We start from the raw sequence: 19506 nt of genomic DNA, 5'->3' as shown, positions 1-19506 counted from the left end.
CCTTATCCAAAAATATGCAAATAGGAAGCAGCACTCCAAAGGCCCAAAATTTAAAAAAGAGACTTGCTAAAGACCTCATTGTGAGGTTGAAACATCTCTTTCACTTTAGGGACCTTTTCATTGTTGAAGCTTCCCATTTATGTTTTTTTGGATTAATATGGACCTGGAGTGGAGTCCTTTAAATCTGTGCACCCACTATTAAAGGGGTACTCCACCCCTAGACATCTTATCCCCTATCCAAAGGAGGGGATAAGATGTCAGATCGCGGGGGTCCCGCCGCCGGGGACCCCCGGGATCTCGGCTGCAGCACCCACCTGTTGCGGCTTCCGGAAACACTGGAGGCTTCGGCTCCCGACCACGGTGATGTGAGATCGTGACGTCACGACTCCGCCCCCGTGTGATGTCATGCCCTGCCCCTCAATGCAAGTCTATGGGAGGGGCATTGAGAGGGCGGGACATGATGTCACACGGGGCGGAGTCGTGACGTCCCGATCTCCCGTCACCGTGGTCGTGAGGCGTTAGGATGAGAGCCTCCAGCGCTGCTGGAAGCCGCAACAGGTTGGTGCTGTAGTGGAGATCCCGGGGGTCCCCAGAGGCGGGACCCCCGCGATCTGACATCTTATCCCCTATCCTTTGGATAGGGGATAAGATGTCTAGGGGCGGAGTACCCCTTTAACGGACTATAAGTCACAGCATTGCGCCTCGTCCCTTCTTTGCTTTTTGCATTCTCTTTATATTTCATTGGTTTGTAAAGAGGAACATTCAGAAATACTGTAGCACATTAGGGAACAGTTGTATATGAGGTAACATATTATATAAAGTTTACTTTTTCTTTAAATTTGTTCCCAAGTGAATGCACCATGCTTGATATGATTCTCCTATTAAATTAATTTCATTTACAAGTCAATAGAAAAGCAATTGTCAATTTATCTGGATGAAGTGATGTAGCCTCACAATGTATTAAGTTAGTAGTCAGCTGGTGCACATCAAGACATTTTAACCAGTTCTACTGGCAGCAAGCAAAAGCCATAGGCATAATAATCTGCACTGATATCTTATATAGTCACAATGTTGTACATGTTGTTGTATTTTTTATTACTATGTGAGTTTGAATGAATTTTGTCGTATAACAAACTGGACCTCCAGAAGCATCGAAGGGGCCACATACAACTGATTCATGTGCAGTTCCTTGTTTCCTTTTGTTTTGTCATGGTGTTTTATAATGATATACTCTAAATGTGACACACCATGCAAGACAAATGTTATATTTATATTGTTATTTTTTTGGCTTGGGCTTCTTTCAAATCATTCTTTATTTACAGTTTGTTACTACAAGGCTATGCTAGAATTGCTCGCCATGTTCCACTGATTACCATGTTATCCAGAAAGCTGGAGATGGCCATCACAAGAGACAGTCCATAGAACTACAATTCTATGTATATTCCTTAAATTTGTTAAGGGAACAGCCCCAGTTCTCCAAATCCAAGTGTACTCTTATGAAATAGTAGCTTTCTTCTATTTCAAAGATCAGATTTAACAGAATGAGAGTGTCTTTGGTGAGACTGCAACAACATCTGTATATGTCCTGATAATTAGATTCCATTATCCTTCATTGCTGAATCCAACTTGTCTTCTTTATCTTGACTGCAGTTAAGAAGGCAATGTCTAGTACGCTTAAGGCTCATCTTACCACTTCCAAGGCTGCCTTGGTGATAAACATAGTTCAATAAAGGTACAATCCATTTTTAATCACCGTTGTTGAAAACTTGCTTTTTCCAGGCTCCCATTCACCAAGTATAGACATTATGTATATAAGACAGGAGCACATGAGTGAGGAATTGACTCTCATAAATGTATGAAGAAAGGTTTCCTCTGAGTTCCCACTTCTGTAATTGTTTCCTAGGAGAAAATGTCCAACGTGTCTTCTAGCAGTGAAGGATTTTTATAAAGGCCTTTCTGAATTCCACATTAAATGTGGTATAAATAATAGGGTTGACTGCACTGTTGACATATCCAAGCCATGTGAATGCACTGTACAAGGCTGGTGGAATTTTGCAAAAATTGCAATGCATATTTAGGATGTGAGTTATGAAGAAAGGAAACCAACAGACAATGAAGACTCCTGTGTAAATACAAGATACCATATTAATAGAAATTACAATAAAAGATTCATTTGACTATATTATAAACAAATAATTTTCCACAACACTACTATACTAATATTGTATGAAAAATCACCCTTCAAAGGTTATTTTTTTTCAGTCACAGGATAGGGATCAACTATCTGATTATGGGGAGGGCGGGGGGGGGGGGGGGTCTGACAGCTAGGGCCCTCCTCTGTGAATGAGAATGAGTATCCTATTAGAATGGAGCATTGAGTCTCATATGCCCACTACCGCTCCATTCATTCTTGATGGGAGCCATAAGGACAGCCAATCGCTGATCTCAGGTAGCTTCCTTAGATGACCTGAGCAGCAGTGCACATGTGTGACACACCACTTCCTTCCAACTGGAGACTCAGATCTCCTTTCTCGATATGGTAGGGGGCCCTAGCAGTTGGATACCTGTGATCAGACAGTTATACCCTCTCCTGTGTAAAAAGGATAATTTTGCAAAAGAGAAAAACCCCTGTACCTGTCATTTAGAAAAAAATTGACGTATCATGATCTCTCCTGCAGCACCCCCTGTTATCTGCTGCACAGAGCGAACATTGTTCCGTGCCTGAAAATGTGTGATACAGGGGCCAGAGTATTGTGACATCCTGACCCTGCCCCCTTGTGATGTCACGCCCCACCCCTCAATACAAGTCTATGGGAGTGGGTGTGACAGCCACCATGCACTCTCCCATAGACTTGCATTGAGTTGGCGGGTAGTGATGTCACAAGGGGGCTGGATCATGACATCACGATACTCTGGCCCCTGTATCGCCTGTCATCAGGTATAGAGGGAAGTTCGCTTCCTGCAGCAGATAAAACGGGGTGCTGCAGGAGAGATTATAGGGGTTCCCAGCGGCAGGACCCCTGCATTCAGACAACTAAGCCCTTATACTTTGGATAGGGGATAAGATGTCTAGTGGCAAACTACCCCTTTAAGATCTCTTTTTAGGAACTGTGGATGTGTTTAATGCTCACCAAGTACAATGGCTAACATCTGTGTTGCTTTTTTCTCCTTTTGTTGTGAAAGCTTCCTTTTGCTCAGAGTTTTAAGAGAGGTCCTTGTTTTTCCATTGGGCATTGACTGTATTTCAAAAGCCATTCCTGGCTTGGCACTGTCTTTTGGATGACCATTCTTTTCGGCTTTGCATGGACTATTTGCTGGAGAAGGGACAGAAGTATTGAACTGGTTTGATGCTGCCGGCACAGCCAGCTGTTGGTGGTTCGGGGAGGCTGACTTGTGCTTTGTTTTCTCTGGGGGCGATGTACTTGACATCATCTCCATCTCCATTTCTTCTTGATGGTTCTCAGACTCCTAAAAAATATACACAACAGCAAAGAAAAATAAATAAATACATAATCATTATGAGAGTATATTCAGTATTAAAGGGGTACTTTACTCTCCAGCGTTTGGAGCATTTAGTTCCGAATGCTAGTGCAGGCTTTGGGGGTCGCCACGCCCCCTCGTGATGTCACGCTCCGCCCCTCTTGACGTCACGGGGTGTGATGGCACAAGGGGCAGAGCGTGACATCACAAGGGGGCGTGGTGACCCCTGAATCCCACACCAGCATTCGGAACTAAATGTTCCGAATGCTGGGGAGTGGTGTACCCCTTTAAAGGAGATCTGCAGCCCTAGACACTTATCCCCTATCCACAGTATAGGGGGTAAGTGTCTGATTGCAGGGGGTCCGGACACTGGGACCCCCACAAACTCCTGTATGGGGCCCAACTCTGCCGCGGCTCTCCCTTGCAGGAGGCTTCTCGCCCTCAGCACGCCCCCTCCATGTATCTCTATGGGAAAAGCGGAAATGCAGCATTCATGCATTCCCCCCCACTCCCGTAGAGCTGTATGGAGGAGGCGTGTCATCAACCTCAGTGAGGTCAACAACACGGGCATAAGCTGCTCAGAGCCGCAGCAATTCCGGGTCCCCGTACAGGAAATTGGAGATTGTCCCAGCGATGAAACCCCCCCCACCCCCCCCCCCTGCCGATCCTGCAGATAGGGGATAAGTGCCTGAGACTGCAGTACTCCTTTAAGTTTCCCTGGCATAAAATAAGGACTATACAATGTCTCTATTTCAAAAATCTTAATTTCCAAAGTAAAGTAATCCTTTCATAAATTATCAAAATAAACATTAGAAGTGGGTAACATTTTATATTCCCCTATTAGGATTAATTGCAGGAACTTTTTATGCACTTTATTTTTTTGTGAGCAGCACACTAGACTCCGCACAGCACATTTATTTGTAGGTATTTTGCTGTTTTGTTATTCTTTACCATACCACTACTTTTGATGTTCAAATTTTCTTCATGTTCTTTTCTTTCTAAGTCATGTATTCAGTTATTGCTTTGGTGGTATATGCTAATAACAAAAAATAAAAAAAAAGAATAAATCAATAAATAAATTATTATTAATAAAAAAAATAAAAAAATAATAGTTATTATTGTTTATTATTAGAGATGAGCGAATCGAATCTGACAAACCCGAATTTGTTACGAATTTCAGGAAAAATTTGATTCTGATTGAATACGAACTTCGTTGCGATTCGATCGCACAAATCGCTTTATTAAACTCCATTTTCCTGCGTTCTAGGCTGTTTTAGACCTAAGATGGCGGCTCCACATGTCAGTACATGGGGCAAGGCACCATGGAAGGGCGGGAAGCTGGCGCGGGAATCAAGGTAGGCGGGCTGACCCTGAATCACATGTCAGATGCAGCCTATCAGTTTTCATTGACGCCTGTGATGTTACAGCCCTATATAATCGGCGGCCATCTTCCCTTTGGTCATATCTTCTCCACACGAAATAGGGAAAGGAAGTGACTGCACGTCTGTGTGCTGATCGCATACAACGGCGTTATACAGCATCCGACCGCTACGAGTAGCGGTGACATCAGCATTAGGGAAAGACACAGGGCACAGTGTTTCTGCTGTTCTGACCAAGAACGATTCTAGCAAAACCTTGTATTCTCCTTACTCCATATAGCAGGCATAGAGGTGCTGCATAGCAGTCACCTGCGTCATAGATCTCACAGCTGTTTTACCTGTATGGAGCATCTAATCTCCTCTTTTTTTCAGCCCAATTGAGTTTTTTCTGTTGCTCCACAAATCTGATTCTCACAATTGTGTGACAGAGTGCAATTTAGGGTTTATTCCCTGTAAAAAAAATGTTTCTGTGGTGCTGCCCAGTTGGGTCCTGCTGCTGTTCAGAAATAAGTCATATTAGTGTAGACTTTAGTGCCTTTTTACCATTTTTCACCTGTTACTCTGTCTCTGTGCTAAAGTCAGTGTTATACCACACGTTATACGCCTGCCGGTGTATTAAAGAAAAAAAAGGTTTCCCTGCTTACAAATACGCTTTTTCAGTGGCCTCATCATTGCAAAGGGCCTACATACAAGCAAATAGCGTATCATATACCACCTTTTTTTCTGTCTCTGTGCTAAATTCAGTGTTATACCACACGTTATACACCTGCCGGTGTATGAAAGAAAAAAAAAGTTTTTCCTGCGTACAAATACGCTTTTTCAGTGGCCTTATCATTGCAAAGGGCCTACATACAAGCAAATAGCGTATCATATACTACTTTTTTTCTGTCTCTGTGCTAAATTCAGTGTTATACCACACGTTATACACCTGCTGGTGTATAAAAGAAAAAAAAAAGGTTTTCCAGAGTACAAATACGCTTTTTCAGTGGCCTTATCATTGCAAAGGGCCTACATACAAGCAAATAGCATATCATATACCACCTTTTTTTATGTCTCTGTGCTAAATTCAGTTTTATAACACACGTTATACACCTGCCGGTGTATTAAAGAAAAAAAAGTTTTTCCTGTGTACAAATACGCTCATCATTGCAAAGGGCATACATACAACCAAGTAGTGTACTATTTAGTACCTGTATTTCTGTCTCTGTGCTAAATTCAGTGCTATTCCACACATTAGTATACACCGGCTGGTGTATACAACAAAAAAAAAGAGTTTTTTTCTGCGTATAAATTCGTTTAACAGTGCGCTCATCATTGCAAAGGGCATACATAGAACCAAGTAGTGTACTATTTACTACCTGTTATTCTGTCTCTGTGCTAAATTCAGTGCTATTCCACACATTAGTATACACCTGCTGGTGTATTTAAAAAAAAAAAGTGTTTTTTTCTGCGTAGAAATACGCATACCAGTGCGCTCATCATTGCAAGGGCATACATACAACAAAGGAGTGTACTATTTAGTAACTGTAATTCTGTCTAGGGCCTATATACTTTGAAAGGACAGCCGTAAGTAATCGCCTGCTGCTTTTCTATACCCTCATAAACGCACTAAGTATGTCAGGCAGGGAAGTGCCAGGACATGCACAGAGAAGGGGCAGAGGCCTACATACGTCAGGCAGAGTTGGCAGCAGACTTGGGGAGAGTGGCAGCAGGAGTCACAGCAATAGGCCTGAGCTCCCGTTAACACCCAGAGGTCGTGTTGTCGACCCATCTCTCCTCGTCAATTGGTTTGCACACTCATCCCCATCATCACAAGCGACATCTGACAAGCCCAGTCAAGAGTCGATGGGTTCCTCAGACACAACCCTCAGTTGGCATGGCCCGGGAGCAGTCCCCATAATCCCATTGCCTTTGTCCTATGCTGTTCCCTCTCCCAAAGAAGTATCTCATGCTTTGGGTTCAGCTCCACTATTTAGTGAGGATGATGTAATAGAGGACAGTCAGCAGCTAATGGGCAGCCAAGAATGTGAGGAGAGCGACGTGGGAGGCGATGTTTCAATTGTTCAGGGTCCTGAGGCAGACACTGTTGTGGAACACGAGGAGGACATCAGTGACGTGCACACATCTTTTGATGATGATGATGAAGCCGATCGCAATTGGGAGCTGGGTGCAGAAGCCGGGGCTTCATCATCATCAGGAGAAGAGATTTGCTCTTTGTCTATGAGGCAGCAAGGCTGTAGCACGGTTGGCAATCAGCGTGGTATTGACAGTAGTGGAAATTTAGGAGCCAAACGTGCCAGGGGGAGACCACCTGCTTCGCGGCAAGCTACGATTCAGGGAGGTAGTGGAACAGGGGTTCCTGGAGATGGCGCCAATAGCAGTGAAATAGTGTGGACTGCGGGTGGGAAAATCAGCTACTCTGCGGTGTGGTTGTTCTTCATAAAGAATCCAGAGCACCTTAGCGTAGTCACATGCAAAATCTGTCGGCAGAAAAAGAAGCGGGGCAAGGGTCCCAATCTCATGATTTGCCACCATAAAGCGGCCTGGGATAACCGTGGCTTCGATGTAGTGGTCAAGCCTGCCGCATCACCCAGTGGCCATCCGCTCCCTCCGTCATCCAGCCAAGGCTCCACCACCTCAGCCGAAGGGAGCAGTGTGTCAAACCCTCCTTCTTGAGCTCCTGCTTCTTCCGCTCGTAGTCAGCCATTCCGCCAACAATCGATCGGCGAAGCCATGTCCAAGAGACAACAGTATGCGCCCACTCATCCAACGGCGCAGAAGTTGAATGTGCTCCTGTCCAAGTTGCTGGTGTTGCAGTCCCTCCCTTTCCAACTGGTGGACTCTGCAGGTTTCAGGGAATTGATGGCTTGTGCCGAGCCGAGATGGAGAGTCCCAAGCCGTCATTTCTTTGCGAAGAAGGCAGTACCAGCCCTGCATAAGTTTGTACAAGAGAAGGTGGGCCAGTCCTTGAGCCTGTCGGTGTGTTCAAAAGTGCACGGCAGCGCCGACGTGTGGAGCTGTAACTACGGGCAGGGACAATACATGTCTTTTACGGCCCACTGGGTAAATGTTGTTCCTGCACAGCCACAACAGCAACTTGGACAGGTCACACCGCTTCCTCCTCCATGCTCTCGCTCCCAGGCAGTTGGTCCTTTTATAGTGTGCGCCTCCTCCTCCCCCATGTCCTCGGGCTCCACTGCATGTCCAAATCTCGGTGGCCCTTCATCGCACCACGTGTGTAGGGCACAGCAGTGTCAAGCTGTCCTTCACATGGTTTGCCTTGGCGAACGGAGTCACACAGGGGAGGAACTGTTAAAGTTCATTAGGGAAGAAATCCGAGTATGGCTTACTCCACAAAATCTGGAAATGGGAACCATGGTGATCGACAATGGGAAGAACATTGTAGCTGCGCTGCGACAAGGAAGTGTGAAACATGCGCCCTGCATGGCACACGTGTTGAATCTGATTGTCAAGAAGTTCATCAAGTCTTCACCCCATTTGCAAGATGTCCTGACAATGGCAAGGAAACTGTGCATGCACTTCAACCACTCGTAAACCGCCAAGCACACTTTGCTTGAGCTGCAGCGTCAGAACAGCATCACACAACATAGTCTCATTTGTGACGTTGCCACACGTTGGAATTTTTTGATGATACAAGCAGATAGGAGTACTCCCCTGTGTAACTTCAACGTGAACGAGTAGCAGCTCATACGTGACACCTGCCGTTTGCTGAGGCCCTTTGAGGAAGCCACATTTTTTGTTAGTTGCTCGAATTACGCCATGAACAACGTAATTCCACTCCTACACTTACTCCAAAAAATTATTGAAAACATGGCTGGTCACGGCAATGGAGATGTTGTGCCTACATCAGAAGGCTACATGAGTCCTGTGGGGGATGAACTGGAGCAGGATGATGAGGGGCAGAGCGGAGCACAGTTTACGGTGGATGAGATGGCCGGTGTTTCTGGTCATTGGACAGGAGAGAAGGATCAGGAGCAGCCAGAGGAGCAGGAGGGTTATTACGAGGGAGGAGAGACAGAGGACCCAGACACACCGTGGCAGTATGCAGTGGAGATGGAGGCAGGTAGTCCCAGCGAGTCACTGTCACAAATGGCACGATGCATGCTGAGTTGCTTGTGTAGTGACCCTCGAATTGTCAAAATTCATCAGCACGATGACTTCTGGATCTCCACCTTATTAGACCCTTGCTACTGGCCCAGAATGGGGGCCTTTTTTACACCCACTGAAAGGGAGGACAAACTGACCTACTTTAGGGAGCTTCTACGTAGTTGGTTGGCCGATGCCTATCTGCCACATGGTCCATCCACTCGCAGGTCTGACTTGGGGGGCCCTCTGTGCTCACCTTCCACTGCCACGGCTGCTGGGGAGGGGAGGGGTGGCAGGAGCAGTACTCAATCAGAGCAGGAGCTCAATCAGCAGCAGCCTGAGTCTACAGTAGCTGATGAGTAGCTTCCTTCAGCTGCATAGTGAAGCTACTCATCAGCAGCAGGTGGACATGGAGCAGGACCTGAACCAGCAGGTGGTGGCTTACCTCGACATGACCCTGCCAACAACCGTTGAAGATCCGCTGGACTTCTGGGCAGCCAAACTCGATTTATATCCGCAACTAGCGGAGTTTGCCCTGGAAAAGCTGCCCTGCCCAGCCAGTAGTGTGCCATCAGAGCGGGTGTTTAGTGTGGCCGGGGCCATAGTCATCCCAAGGTGAACTGGTCTGTCCACTAAAAATGTGGAGAGACTGACGTTTGTCAAGATGAATCAGGGATGGATCAGCCAGGATTTCCAGCCACCAATGACAGATGGGTCTGAGTAGATTGACCATGCTCCTACAACAACATTTTCTCTATTGTGGTTGGTTATGAAACCCTCTGGAGCAGACCTGGGCATTGTGCGGCCCGCTTGCCACATACAGCCCTTTGATTGGTTCTGACCGGCCCGTGCTGATTGGGGGACAACTATGCTTCCTAATCTGGGGGACAACTATGCTCCTAATCTGGTTGACATCTATGCTGCCTAATCTGGGGGACATCTATGCTGCCTAATCTGGGTGACATCTATGCTGCCTAATCTGGGGGACAACTATGCTCCTTATCTGCGGGACAACTATGCTCCTAATCTGGGGACAACTAAGCTCCTAATCTGGTGGACATCTATGCTGCCTAATCTGGGGGACAAGTATGCTCCTAATCCGGGGGACATCTATACTGCCTACTCTGGGGGACAACTATGCTCCTTATCTGGGGGACAACTATGCTCCTAATCTGGGGGACTTGTATGCTGCCTAATCTGGGTGACATCTATGCTGCCTAATCTGGGGGACAACTATGCTCCTAATATGGGGAAAACTGATGCATCTGGCCTTGGACCTATCATTTTTTGAAGTTTAGCAGTAGCTAAATACATGCTTAATGCAAATGTCAACATTGATCTTTAAATGTAAGGGGTTATGAAACACTCTTGGGTACTGCGAATGACTGCTCCAGACTCATTCTGTGTCTTTCACAAACTACTTGCCTCCCTGGTGCCTCAGGCCTTGGGCCTATAATTTTTTGAAGTTTAGCAGTAGCTAAATTCAAGCTTAATGCAAATGTAAACATTGATCTTTAAATGTAAGGGGTTATGATAACCTCTTGGGTACTGCAAATGCATGCCCTAGACTCATTCTGTGTCTTTCAGGAACTACTTGCCTCCCTGGTGCCTCTGGCCTTTGGCCTTACATTTTTGTATGTTTAGCACTAGCTAAATACATGCTTAATGCAAATTTCAACAATGATCGTTAAATTCTCGGCGCTCTGCCAGGGCCTTCTCCTACCCCGCCTGGGCCGATCCGAGGACCTCACTAACCAACTCACTAACTAATCCAATCGCTTATAGCAACGGGCGGTGTGTACGAAGGGCAGGGACTTAATAAACGCCAGCTTATGACCCTCACTTACTGGTAATTCCTCATTTTAAGATGAAATAATTGCAATCACAGATCCCTATCACAAACTGGTTTCAGCGTGCAACACGCACCTGTCCTTGAAAGATAGAGACATGCTAATCCGTTCAGTGGAGCGCTAGTGCGGCCCAGGACATCTGAGGCCATAACACACCTGTTATTGCTCGATCTCGCAATTGATCGGGCAAGGTAAGGGGTTATTAAAGCCTCTTGGGTACTGCTGAGGCCTACTCCTGACTGCTCCTGGTGCAATGTATGGGGTAATTAAACACTCTTGGGTAGTGTTATTGTTAAATTTACTGATAATTTTATCAGTAATAAAATTTAATTTTGCAGAATGCTAACCAACGGAATGTTACACAACGGAACGCTTGTTGCATGTAATTTTTTAATGAGAAAAATATATATATATGGAGAGGGATTAACTCTGCTTAATCATTTTTCGCAATTAGAATCCTTTTGTGGTCTGATCTTTTGGAGACAGATGCGCTTACACACATGTAATAATATTTTTTAACCAAATTTCAAACATTGTGTGGTTTACTATTTTTGAGAAGAATGTCTTTTGGTGGTCCACCATCCTGCATTATAGAGTCTTCTGAACTACTGTATATGCGCTTGTTTTAAAAAAAAAAAAACAGGTATTTTGTCAGACAATTTCAATAAAATTTTGCGTTTTTTTAGGGTGGATTGAGAAGCCCGGGTGTGTACTCGTGCATCAGCCAATTCCAGGCTGTGTCTTTCAGGCAATCTATGGGTTCCTGATGCCGCAGAGGTGGGGCCTGGGTCTGGGAATTTAAAATTTTTGGATTGCGGGTGCTTCCAAAAAAGATGGACACACCCTAATCCGTTCAGTGGAGCCCGCCTGCGGCCCCGGACATCTGAGGGCATAACATACCTGTTATTGCTCGATCTCAGGAGAAGGGGGGTTCATAATCGGGAGAAGAGAGTTGCAGGTTACCCTTGAGTCAGCAAGGCGGTAGCACGGTTGGCAGTCAGCGTGGTGTGGCAGTAGTGGAAATTCTGGAGCCAAACTTGCCCGGGGGAGACCACCTGCTTCGCAGCAGCTTACCTTTCCGGGAGTTAGCGGGTTACCAGCACCGGTCGATGAAAGATAGAGACACGCTAATCCGTTCAGTGGCGCGTGCCTGCGGCCTCGGAAATCTGAGGGCATAACACACTTGGTATTGCTCGATCTCGCAATTGATCGTGCAAAGGTAGGGGTTATTAAAGCCTCTTGGGTACTGCAGAGGCCTACTCCTGACTGCTCCTGGTGTAATGTATAGGGTAATTAAACACTCTTGGGAAGTGTTTTTTTTTATTTACTGATAATTTTATCGGTAATAAAATAGAATTTTCCAGAATGCTAATCGTTATACAACGCAGCGCTTGTTGCGTGTGATTTTTTAATGAAAAAAAATAATAAAATACGGACAGGGATTAACTCTGCTTCATCATTTTGGGCGAAAAAAGTCCTTTGGTGATCTGATCTTTTGGAGACAGATGCGCTTACACACATATTGAATTAGTTTTTGTAAAAAAATTTTAAACATTGTGTGGTTTATTATTTTTGAGAAGAATGTCTTTAGATGGTCCACCGTTCTGCATTATAGAGTCTTGTGAACTGTTTGATATGCGCTTGTTCTTACACAAAGGTATTTCTTAAAAAAAAATTCTAAAATGTTGTTGTTTTTTGGAGGGGATTGTGAAGCCCGGGTGTGTACTGATGCATCAGCCAACTCCAGGCTGTGTCCTTCAGGCAATATATGGGTGGGGCCGCAGAGGTGGGGCCTGGGTCTGGAAATTTCTAATTTTTGGATAGCGGGTGCTACCTATGAGAAATCTTTGTCAAAAATGTCATATATTGTGTTGTTTTTTGGGGGGGATTATGAAGCTCTGGTGTGTAGTATACTAGTGCATCAGCCAACTCCACGCTGTGCCATTCAGCCACTAAATGGTCTCCTCTTGCTGCCAACATGTCCATGCTGGTTCATTCAGCCACTATATGGTGTCCTCATGCTGCCAACACCTCCACGCTGTGCCATTCAGCCACTATATGGTGTCCTAATGCTGCCAACACCTCCACGCTGGGCCATTCAGCCACTATATTGTGTCCTCATGCTGCCAACACCTCCACGCTGTGTCATTCAGCAACTATATGGTGTCCTCATTGCTGCCAACACCTCCACGCTGTGCCATTCAGCCCCTATATGGTGTCCTCATGCTGCCAACACCTCCACGCTATGTCATTCAGCCACTATATGGTCTCCTCACACTGATGCCACCACCAGGCTCTGTCATTGTGCTGCTGTATGGCAGTGATTCTAAGAGCGATGCCGGTAATCTGCATGCTATTCTGAATAACACTATTATTTCACTACCCCAGCACACTCCATATGCGTTTTAGGACACAGCAAAGTGTTCTATACCCCTATAGAGGCTGTATGTAGGCTAGAAATAGCCTTTTTTAATATTGATTCGCTGTGAACAAATTCGGATCGAAACAAACTTTTCGGGAAAATCGAATCGGGCGAATCGAATTTTTGAAAAGTTCGCTCATCTCTATTTATTATTTCAGACTATTTAAATGTTTACCGAGATTGCCTTTGTTTAAAGGGGTACCAGTCTTTTAGAATGTTATTGCAAATTGCTAAGATAAACCATACCATCATACCACTGCATTGCTGTTCCCTGTATAGCAGAGCAACAGGTGCACCACTTTGCAAGGAAAAATCATAGGGATTGTATAAAGTTCTAAGGACTGTGAGATTCTAACAAATGGAACCTCATCGTTCAAAAGGTAATGGAATTTCTTAACATTATGCCAGATCTTAAAATGGTAAAAAAGAAAAGTTAAATATCACCTTCTGAAGAACAAATATGCAACACATTACTTCAGAAACACAACATTTCCCAGTGTGCACAGTATTGAGACTGATCCTCACAACATGCAGTTCACTGCATGATATAAATATCTGCGTCTCTATTGTCTGGTACAGTACATATGAAAAACATTTATAGAAAATAACACTTGTTCATTGTGCGATAGTAAACCCTATAACTATGTCTGTAGGGTTGTAAAAATAGAGCAAGTAATTGTCTACTGTTTGATGTGGACTAGATTTCTTTTTATCTTTCAAGTAAATGTTTTTCTAAATGTTTATTATTGGATTTCTTCCATGCCAGCATAACCTCTCCTTTGAATGAAAACTGTAAAATTAATCATTTTCAATGTCACAGTTCATGGGAACAGCAAAGTTTTCTACAGTACATTAAACTGATTACCGTATATACTCGAGTATAGGCCGAGTTTTTCAGCACGATTTTTCGTGCTGAAAACACCCCCCTCGGCTTATACTCGAGTGAACTCCCCCACCCGCAGTGGTCTTCAACCTGCGGACCTCCAGAGGTTTCAAAACTACAACTCCCAGCAAGCCCGGGCAGCCATCGGCTGTCCGGGCTTGCTGGGAGTTGTAGTTTTGAAACCTCCGGAGGTCCGCAGGTTGAAGACCACTGCGGCCTTCAACATCATCCAGCCCCCTCTCACCCCCTTTAGTTCTGAGTACTCACCTCCGCTCGGCGCTGGTCCGGTCCTGCAGGACTGTCCGGTGAGGAGGTGGTCCGGTGGGATACTGGTTCCGGGCTGCTATCTTCACCGGGGAGGCCTCTTCTAAGCGCTTCGGGCCCGGCCTCAGAATACGACGCAGAGGTGCGTTCATTGCCAATGTACTTCTGCGTCATTGTCAAGGCAACGCCTCTATTCCGGGCCGGAAGCGCGGAGAAGAGGCGCCCCCGGTGAAGATAGCAGCCCGGACCACCTCCTCACCGGACAGCCCTGCAGGACCGGACCAGCGCCGAGCGGAGGTGAGTACTCAGAACTAAAGGGGGTGAGAGGGGGGCTGGATGATGTTGAAGGCCGCAGTGGTCTTCAACCTGCGGACCTCCGGAGGTTTCAAAACTACAACTCCCAGCAAGCCCGGACAGCCGATGGCTGCCCGGGCTTGCTGGGAGTTGTAGTTTTGAAACCTCTGGAGGTCCGCAGGTTGAAGACCACTGAGGGCGAATGATGAGAAGAGGATGATGAAGGGGGGGTGTGGGGATGATGAAGGGGGGTGGGGATGATGAAGGGGGGGGGTGTGGGATGATAAGGGGATGATGAAGGGGGGATGTGCGGGATGATAAGGGGATGATGAAGGGGGGATGTGTGGGATGATGACAAGGGGATGATGAAGGGGGGATGTGTGGGATGATAAGGGGATGATGAAGGGGGGATGTGCGGGATGATAAGGGGATGATGAAGGGGGGATGTGTGGGATGATGACAAGGGGATGATGAAGGGGGGATGTGCGGGATGATAAGGGGATGATGAAGGGGGGATGTGTGGGATGATGACAAGGGGATGATGAAGGGGGGATGTGTGGGATGATAAGGGGATGATGAAGGGGGGATGTGTGGGATGATAAGGGGATGATGAAGGGGGGATGTGTGGGATGATAACAAGGGGATGATGATGAGGATGTTAATGACGGGTCTGGATGATGACAGGGGGGGATGAGGTATTTCCCACCCTAGGCTTATACTCGAGTCAATAACTTTTCCTGGGATTTTGGGTTGAAATTAGGGGTCTCGGCTTATACTCGGGTCGGCTTATACTCGAGTATATACTGTATATTTGCCAATTTGTTTTCTTTGTACTGTTTTACATCCTTATAGCTTAAATTGCAGGTTTAAAATACAGATTTGCATTGAGCCACTGGTCAAAATAACTTTATTTGCAATCAATCATCAATCTCTTATACAATAAAATAATACATTCACGGTACATAGCACGACAGCATAATATACAGCGCAGGTTCCCTACGCTATACATCATACCACATGCTACACTAACACTCCTACATACATTTTAAAAACGTTTTTTTTTTTAAAACAACAGTATGTACAATATCCAACAACAAAGCAAAGGGGAATGCGATTGGGTAAGGGGGTTGAGAAATCAGGGGATAGAGAGGTGAGATCACAGGCTCAAAGCTTTATTGAAAGGTTAAAGGGGTTATCCAGGGTAAAACTTTTTTTTATATATCAACTGGCTCCAGAAAGTTAATCTGATTTGTAAATTACTTCTGTTAAAAAATCTTAATCCTTTCAGTGCTTATGAGCTTCTGAAGTTAAGGTTGTTCTTTTCTTTCTAAGTGCTCTCTGATGACACGTGTCTCGGGAAACACCCGGTTTAGAAGAGGTTTGCTATGGGGATTTGACAGAAACGAACAACCTTAACTTCAGAAGCTCATAAGCACTGAAAGGATTAAGATTTTTTAATAGAAGTAATTTACAAATCTGTTTAACTTTCTGGAGCCAGTTGATATATAAAAAAAAAAGTTTTTTTTTGCTTAACCCCTTTAAATATCCAAAAAGATTCTCTGTTATTTAATCTTTGAATTAAATAACAGGAAAGCTTTTTGGATATTTACCCTTTCAACCTTGGTTCCCGATGGCCTCAATGAAACCTTAGAAAATGTCCGCTAAAATATGAATTGTTCCGTTTAATACTATTTTATAAATAAAAATGAATAAGAAATTTTTATACCGAAAAGAAAGGATTTTTTTTTGTCTTCATTTGTTTTGTGTATATATATATATATATATATATATATATATATACAGCATTTTGCAGATGTATATTTATATTGTATTCTGTACATGCAATTGGTATGTCCACAGTCATGCTAGTTTGTATAGTAATTACAATTTTATTGCGATTTTCTCTTGTAAAGGGTTAATCCTTTTCCCCTGAAGGGGTTAAGGATTTTGCCTATAAAATGCTCACACCTTGTCTTACCCTTCATGCCTGATGAAGCAGAACTTCCGCAAAACGCGTTGCATTGTGGGAATAAAGAAAAATTTGCTTTTATTCTGGTCTCAAGCACCTGTTTGACTCTGCTGGGTTTGGAGGAGTTCTACATTTGCATGAGGTGGAGTGGCTGCAGAGACCTCACTATATCACACCCTTATCCATGGTTGTACTTGGACAGAGTACAACTACCTCTGGCAAGCGCAAATTTACACGTTGCGTTATCACTGTACCCTACGATATCACACTACGGAGCGCATCCTGTTGTTCTTTCACTCCTCGACATCCGGACAGTCCCTGATGGAATAAGTCCTCAGCAGGCTGTGGACCAGCTTTGTATTAATCATGTAGTCAATAGGAGCCTGTGCTTCCCATGTCTTACTATACTATTGGAGTACATGATCCATTAAGTCCTGTCAAATTGAATTTGTGAAGAAAGTGAAAGTGAGAAACCCAACACGAATTGGCAAGGAAATTGGAAACGACATGAACATTGTTGGACTTGCACAGTGGCAGGTTGGAAATGTTAAAGGAAATTATTTAGGACATTAAAGATAGACTGTTGGCTTCTTTATGAAAGTCTTCATGCAAATTGGCTCAACAGATGGAGACATCAGAGAGCACATGCCAAAGAGCTGTAAAGAGTGCACGTCTTCATGCATACCGTGTGACTGCGATACATACATTTAAAGGTCCTAAAAATAAGCACAGCCTTGTGTACTGCTTTTAGTTTGAAGCATTTGTCACTGACAATCCATATATCCTTGGTGTCATGTGGTTTTTAGATGGCATGGTGTTGTTTAAGTATCCAGCAATGTATTTCAAGGCCATTTCTAATTTTGGAAAGAGCAATACTTTATTGTAAAGTGCATATGTAGAGAAGCGCAGCCGGCACTGCTGCTCACCCCCCCCCCCCCCCCCCCCGTGTACTTGGAATAGCAGTGTTTTTTCACCCTATAGACCCCAGCTAAGTCAAACCTGTGGTGCTCTGTTCATCTTCATAGTGGATATAATGATAAGTAGGTTAAATATTTTTGTATATATATGGTAGTAGTTAATATGGACAAATAAAGAACAGAGGAGAGGTGAGTGATGTTCTATACTTTACCTACTTATCGGAATGCTTTATTGTAAACCTGTAAAATATATCTGCTTGATGTGGTAATTCTCTTACTCACTATGGACACTGTCTTCCATCAGTTTTTAAATGGTCTCTAACTTTAAAAAAAACTTTGCACACATCATACTATAAGTGACTATAAAAAAAACATTGTATTATATCATGTTAGGCTATGCTCACGCAAAGTATTTTGGTCTGCATTTTGATTAATATTTTTGTCCAAAAGGACATGACAGACAGAAATGGACACAGAGAAGAAACAATGGAAAGATCTGCACCTCTGTGTTTTGGACTTTTGGGTTTACTAAAAAGACTGATTAAAATACTCTGTGTGAACATAGCCTAAGAGAAACCTTTATTTATAAGCCCCTCTGCCATCTAAGTCTATTATTTACTCTACTGCTAGAAATCATATTACTGCGGGGTCATCTTATATCATGCCCATAAAAGTCTATGAAGAGGAGAGTTAGAAGAGGGAAGCCAAAGAATGAAAAAGAGGCAGAGAAATACACACATGGCAGGGGGGGGGGGGGGGGGGGGCTTAATAATAAAATATACACCATTTTCACTGTCTATATCACACAATCTTTTTTGTGCAATTCCGTTTTTTGCATGTGTTTTTTTGTACAAGTACAAGTGGAATTCTAAATCATGGCGTAAGGTAGAGCTGATTATGTGGTGGACGTGGATTTATCAACTGCGTCTTTTCTCTTTACACGCAAAAATTTGGCGCAAGTTCTGTGTTTTTTGCACAAATATAAACCATCAAGGAGGACACTTAAAATGTTATAAGAATAAGTCCAGCAAGTTCAGCAATATGTAATACATATTTAGATTAGACTCCAATCTGTACAGACTGTAGATCTGTAGAACTGCGTAAAATTCTAACTCTAGCTGTTCTTGATGAGTGCAGGAGATTGAACCTGTGTAGGGTAACCATGGTGACCGTACAGCTAAGAATATACCAATGTATGTGCAGGGAAGGAGAAGGAGGTACGGCTGTTAGGTCTATGTATATGTGTGAGCTGAGTGTGTGACTGTGTATGCAGGAGAGCTGAGTTTGGGATTGTGTGTATGTAGCAGAGCTGAGTGTGTGATTGTGTGTATGCAGAAGAGCTGAGTGATCATGAGTATTCAGCATAGCTGAGTGTGTGATTGTGTGTGTATGCAGCAGAGCTGAGTGTGTGCATGGTTATGCATACACATAATCACACATTCAGCTCTGCTCCATACACATGCTGCACACTAATTTCTGCTACATGTACATGATCACACACTCAGCTCTGGCACATGTGCACAGTGTTTACCAACCAGGGTGCCTCCAGCTGTTGCAAAACTGCAACTCCCAGCATGCCAAGTTTTGCAACATTTGGAGGCTTTCTCGTTGGAAAACACTGATATAGAGGTAAGGGGACAGGTTGTTTAGCAAAATTACATATTTTTTAAACCCAGACATTCTGTGTACTTTATAAAGATTTATGATTTTACTATTGTGCAGAATTTTGTTCGGCACGCACTGCTGCTTCGGCACCTCTAGATATGTGAGCAGTGTACCGTGGGAAAATGCCACAGCTCTGTGAAGTTTGCGGTAGAGAAGGAGTGCATGTAGAGCGAGGGAGGGCCTTTCTATATTTGCGCAAAATTTATCAAAGGACGTGTGCAACTTTTGTAATATTTGAGCAAGAGTGTAAACTAGACAAGCAGTGTAAAGGAGTAG

The 19506-nt window shown here is 44.3% G+C and overlaps 1 protein-coding gene across 1 annotated transcript in view; it reads right to left on the bottom strand.

Annotated features, from left to right (window-relative positions):
* Nucleotides 1-666: 666 nt before the first annotated feature.
* DRD2 (dopamine receptor D2) overlaps nt 667-19506 on the bottom strand; it is a 531813-nt gene continuing 512973 nt past the window's right edge. Inside the window, exons 7-8 of the mRNA XM_056542337.1 lie at nt 3132-3468; nt 667-2122 (exon numbers count right to left, since the gene is read on the bottom strand). Of these exons, the coding sequence (XP_056398312.1) occupies nt 1926-2122; nt 3132-3468 (534 nt within the window). The 3' untranslated portion in view covers nt 667-1925. The remainder of the gene's footprint in view (nt 2123-3131; nt 3469-19506) is intronic.

This window comes from Hyla sarda, chromosome 10 (genome assembly GCF_029499605.1).
Source record: "Hyla sarda isolate aHylSar1 chromosome 10, aHylSar1.hap1, whole genome shotgun sequence".
NCBI classification, from domain to species: domain Eukaryota; kingdom Metazoa; phylum Chordata; class Amphibia; order Anura; family Hylidae; genus Hyla; species Hyla sarda.
This window is presented reverse-complemented; position numbering and strand designations above follow the sequence as displayed.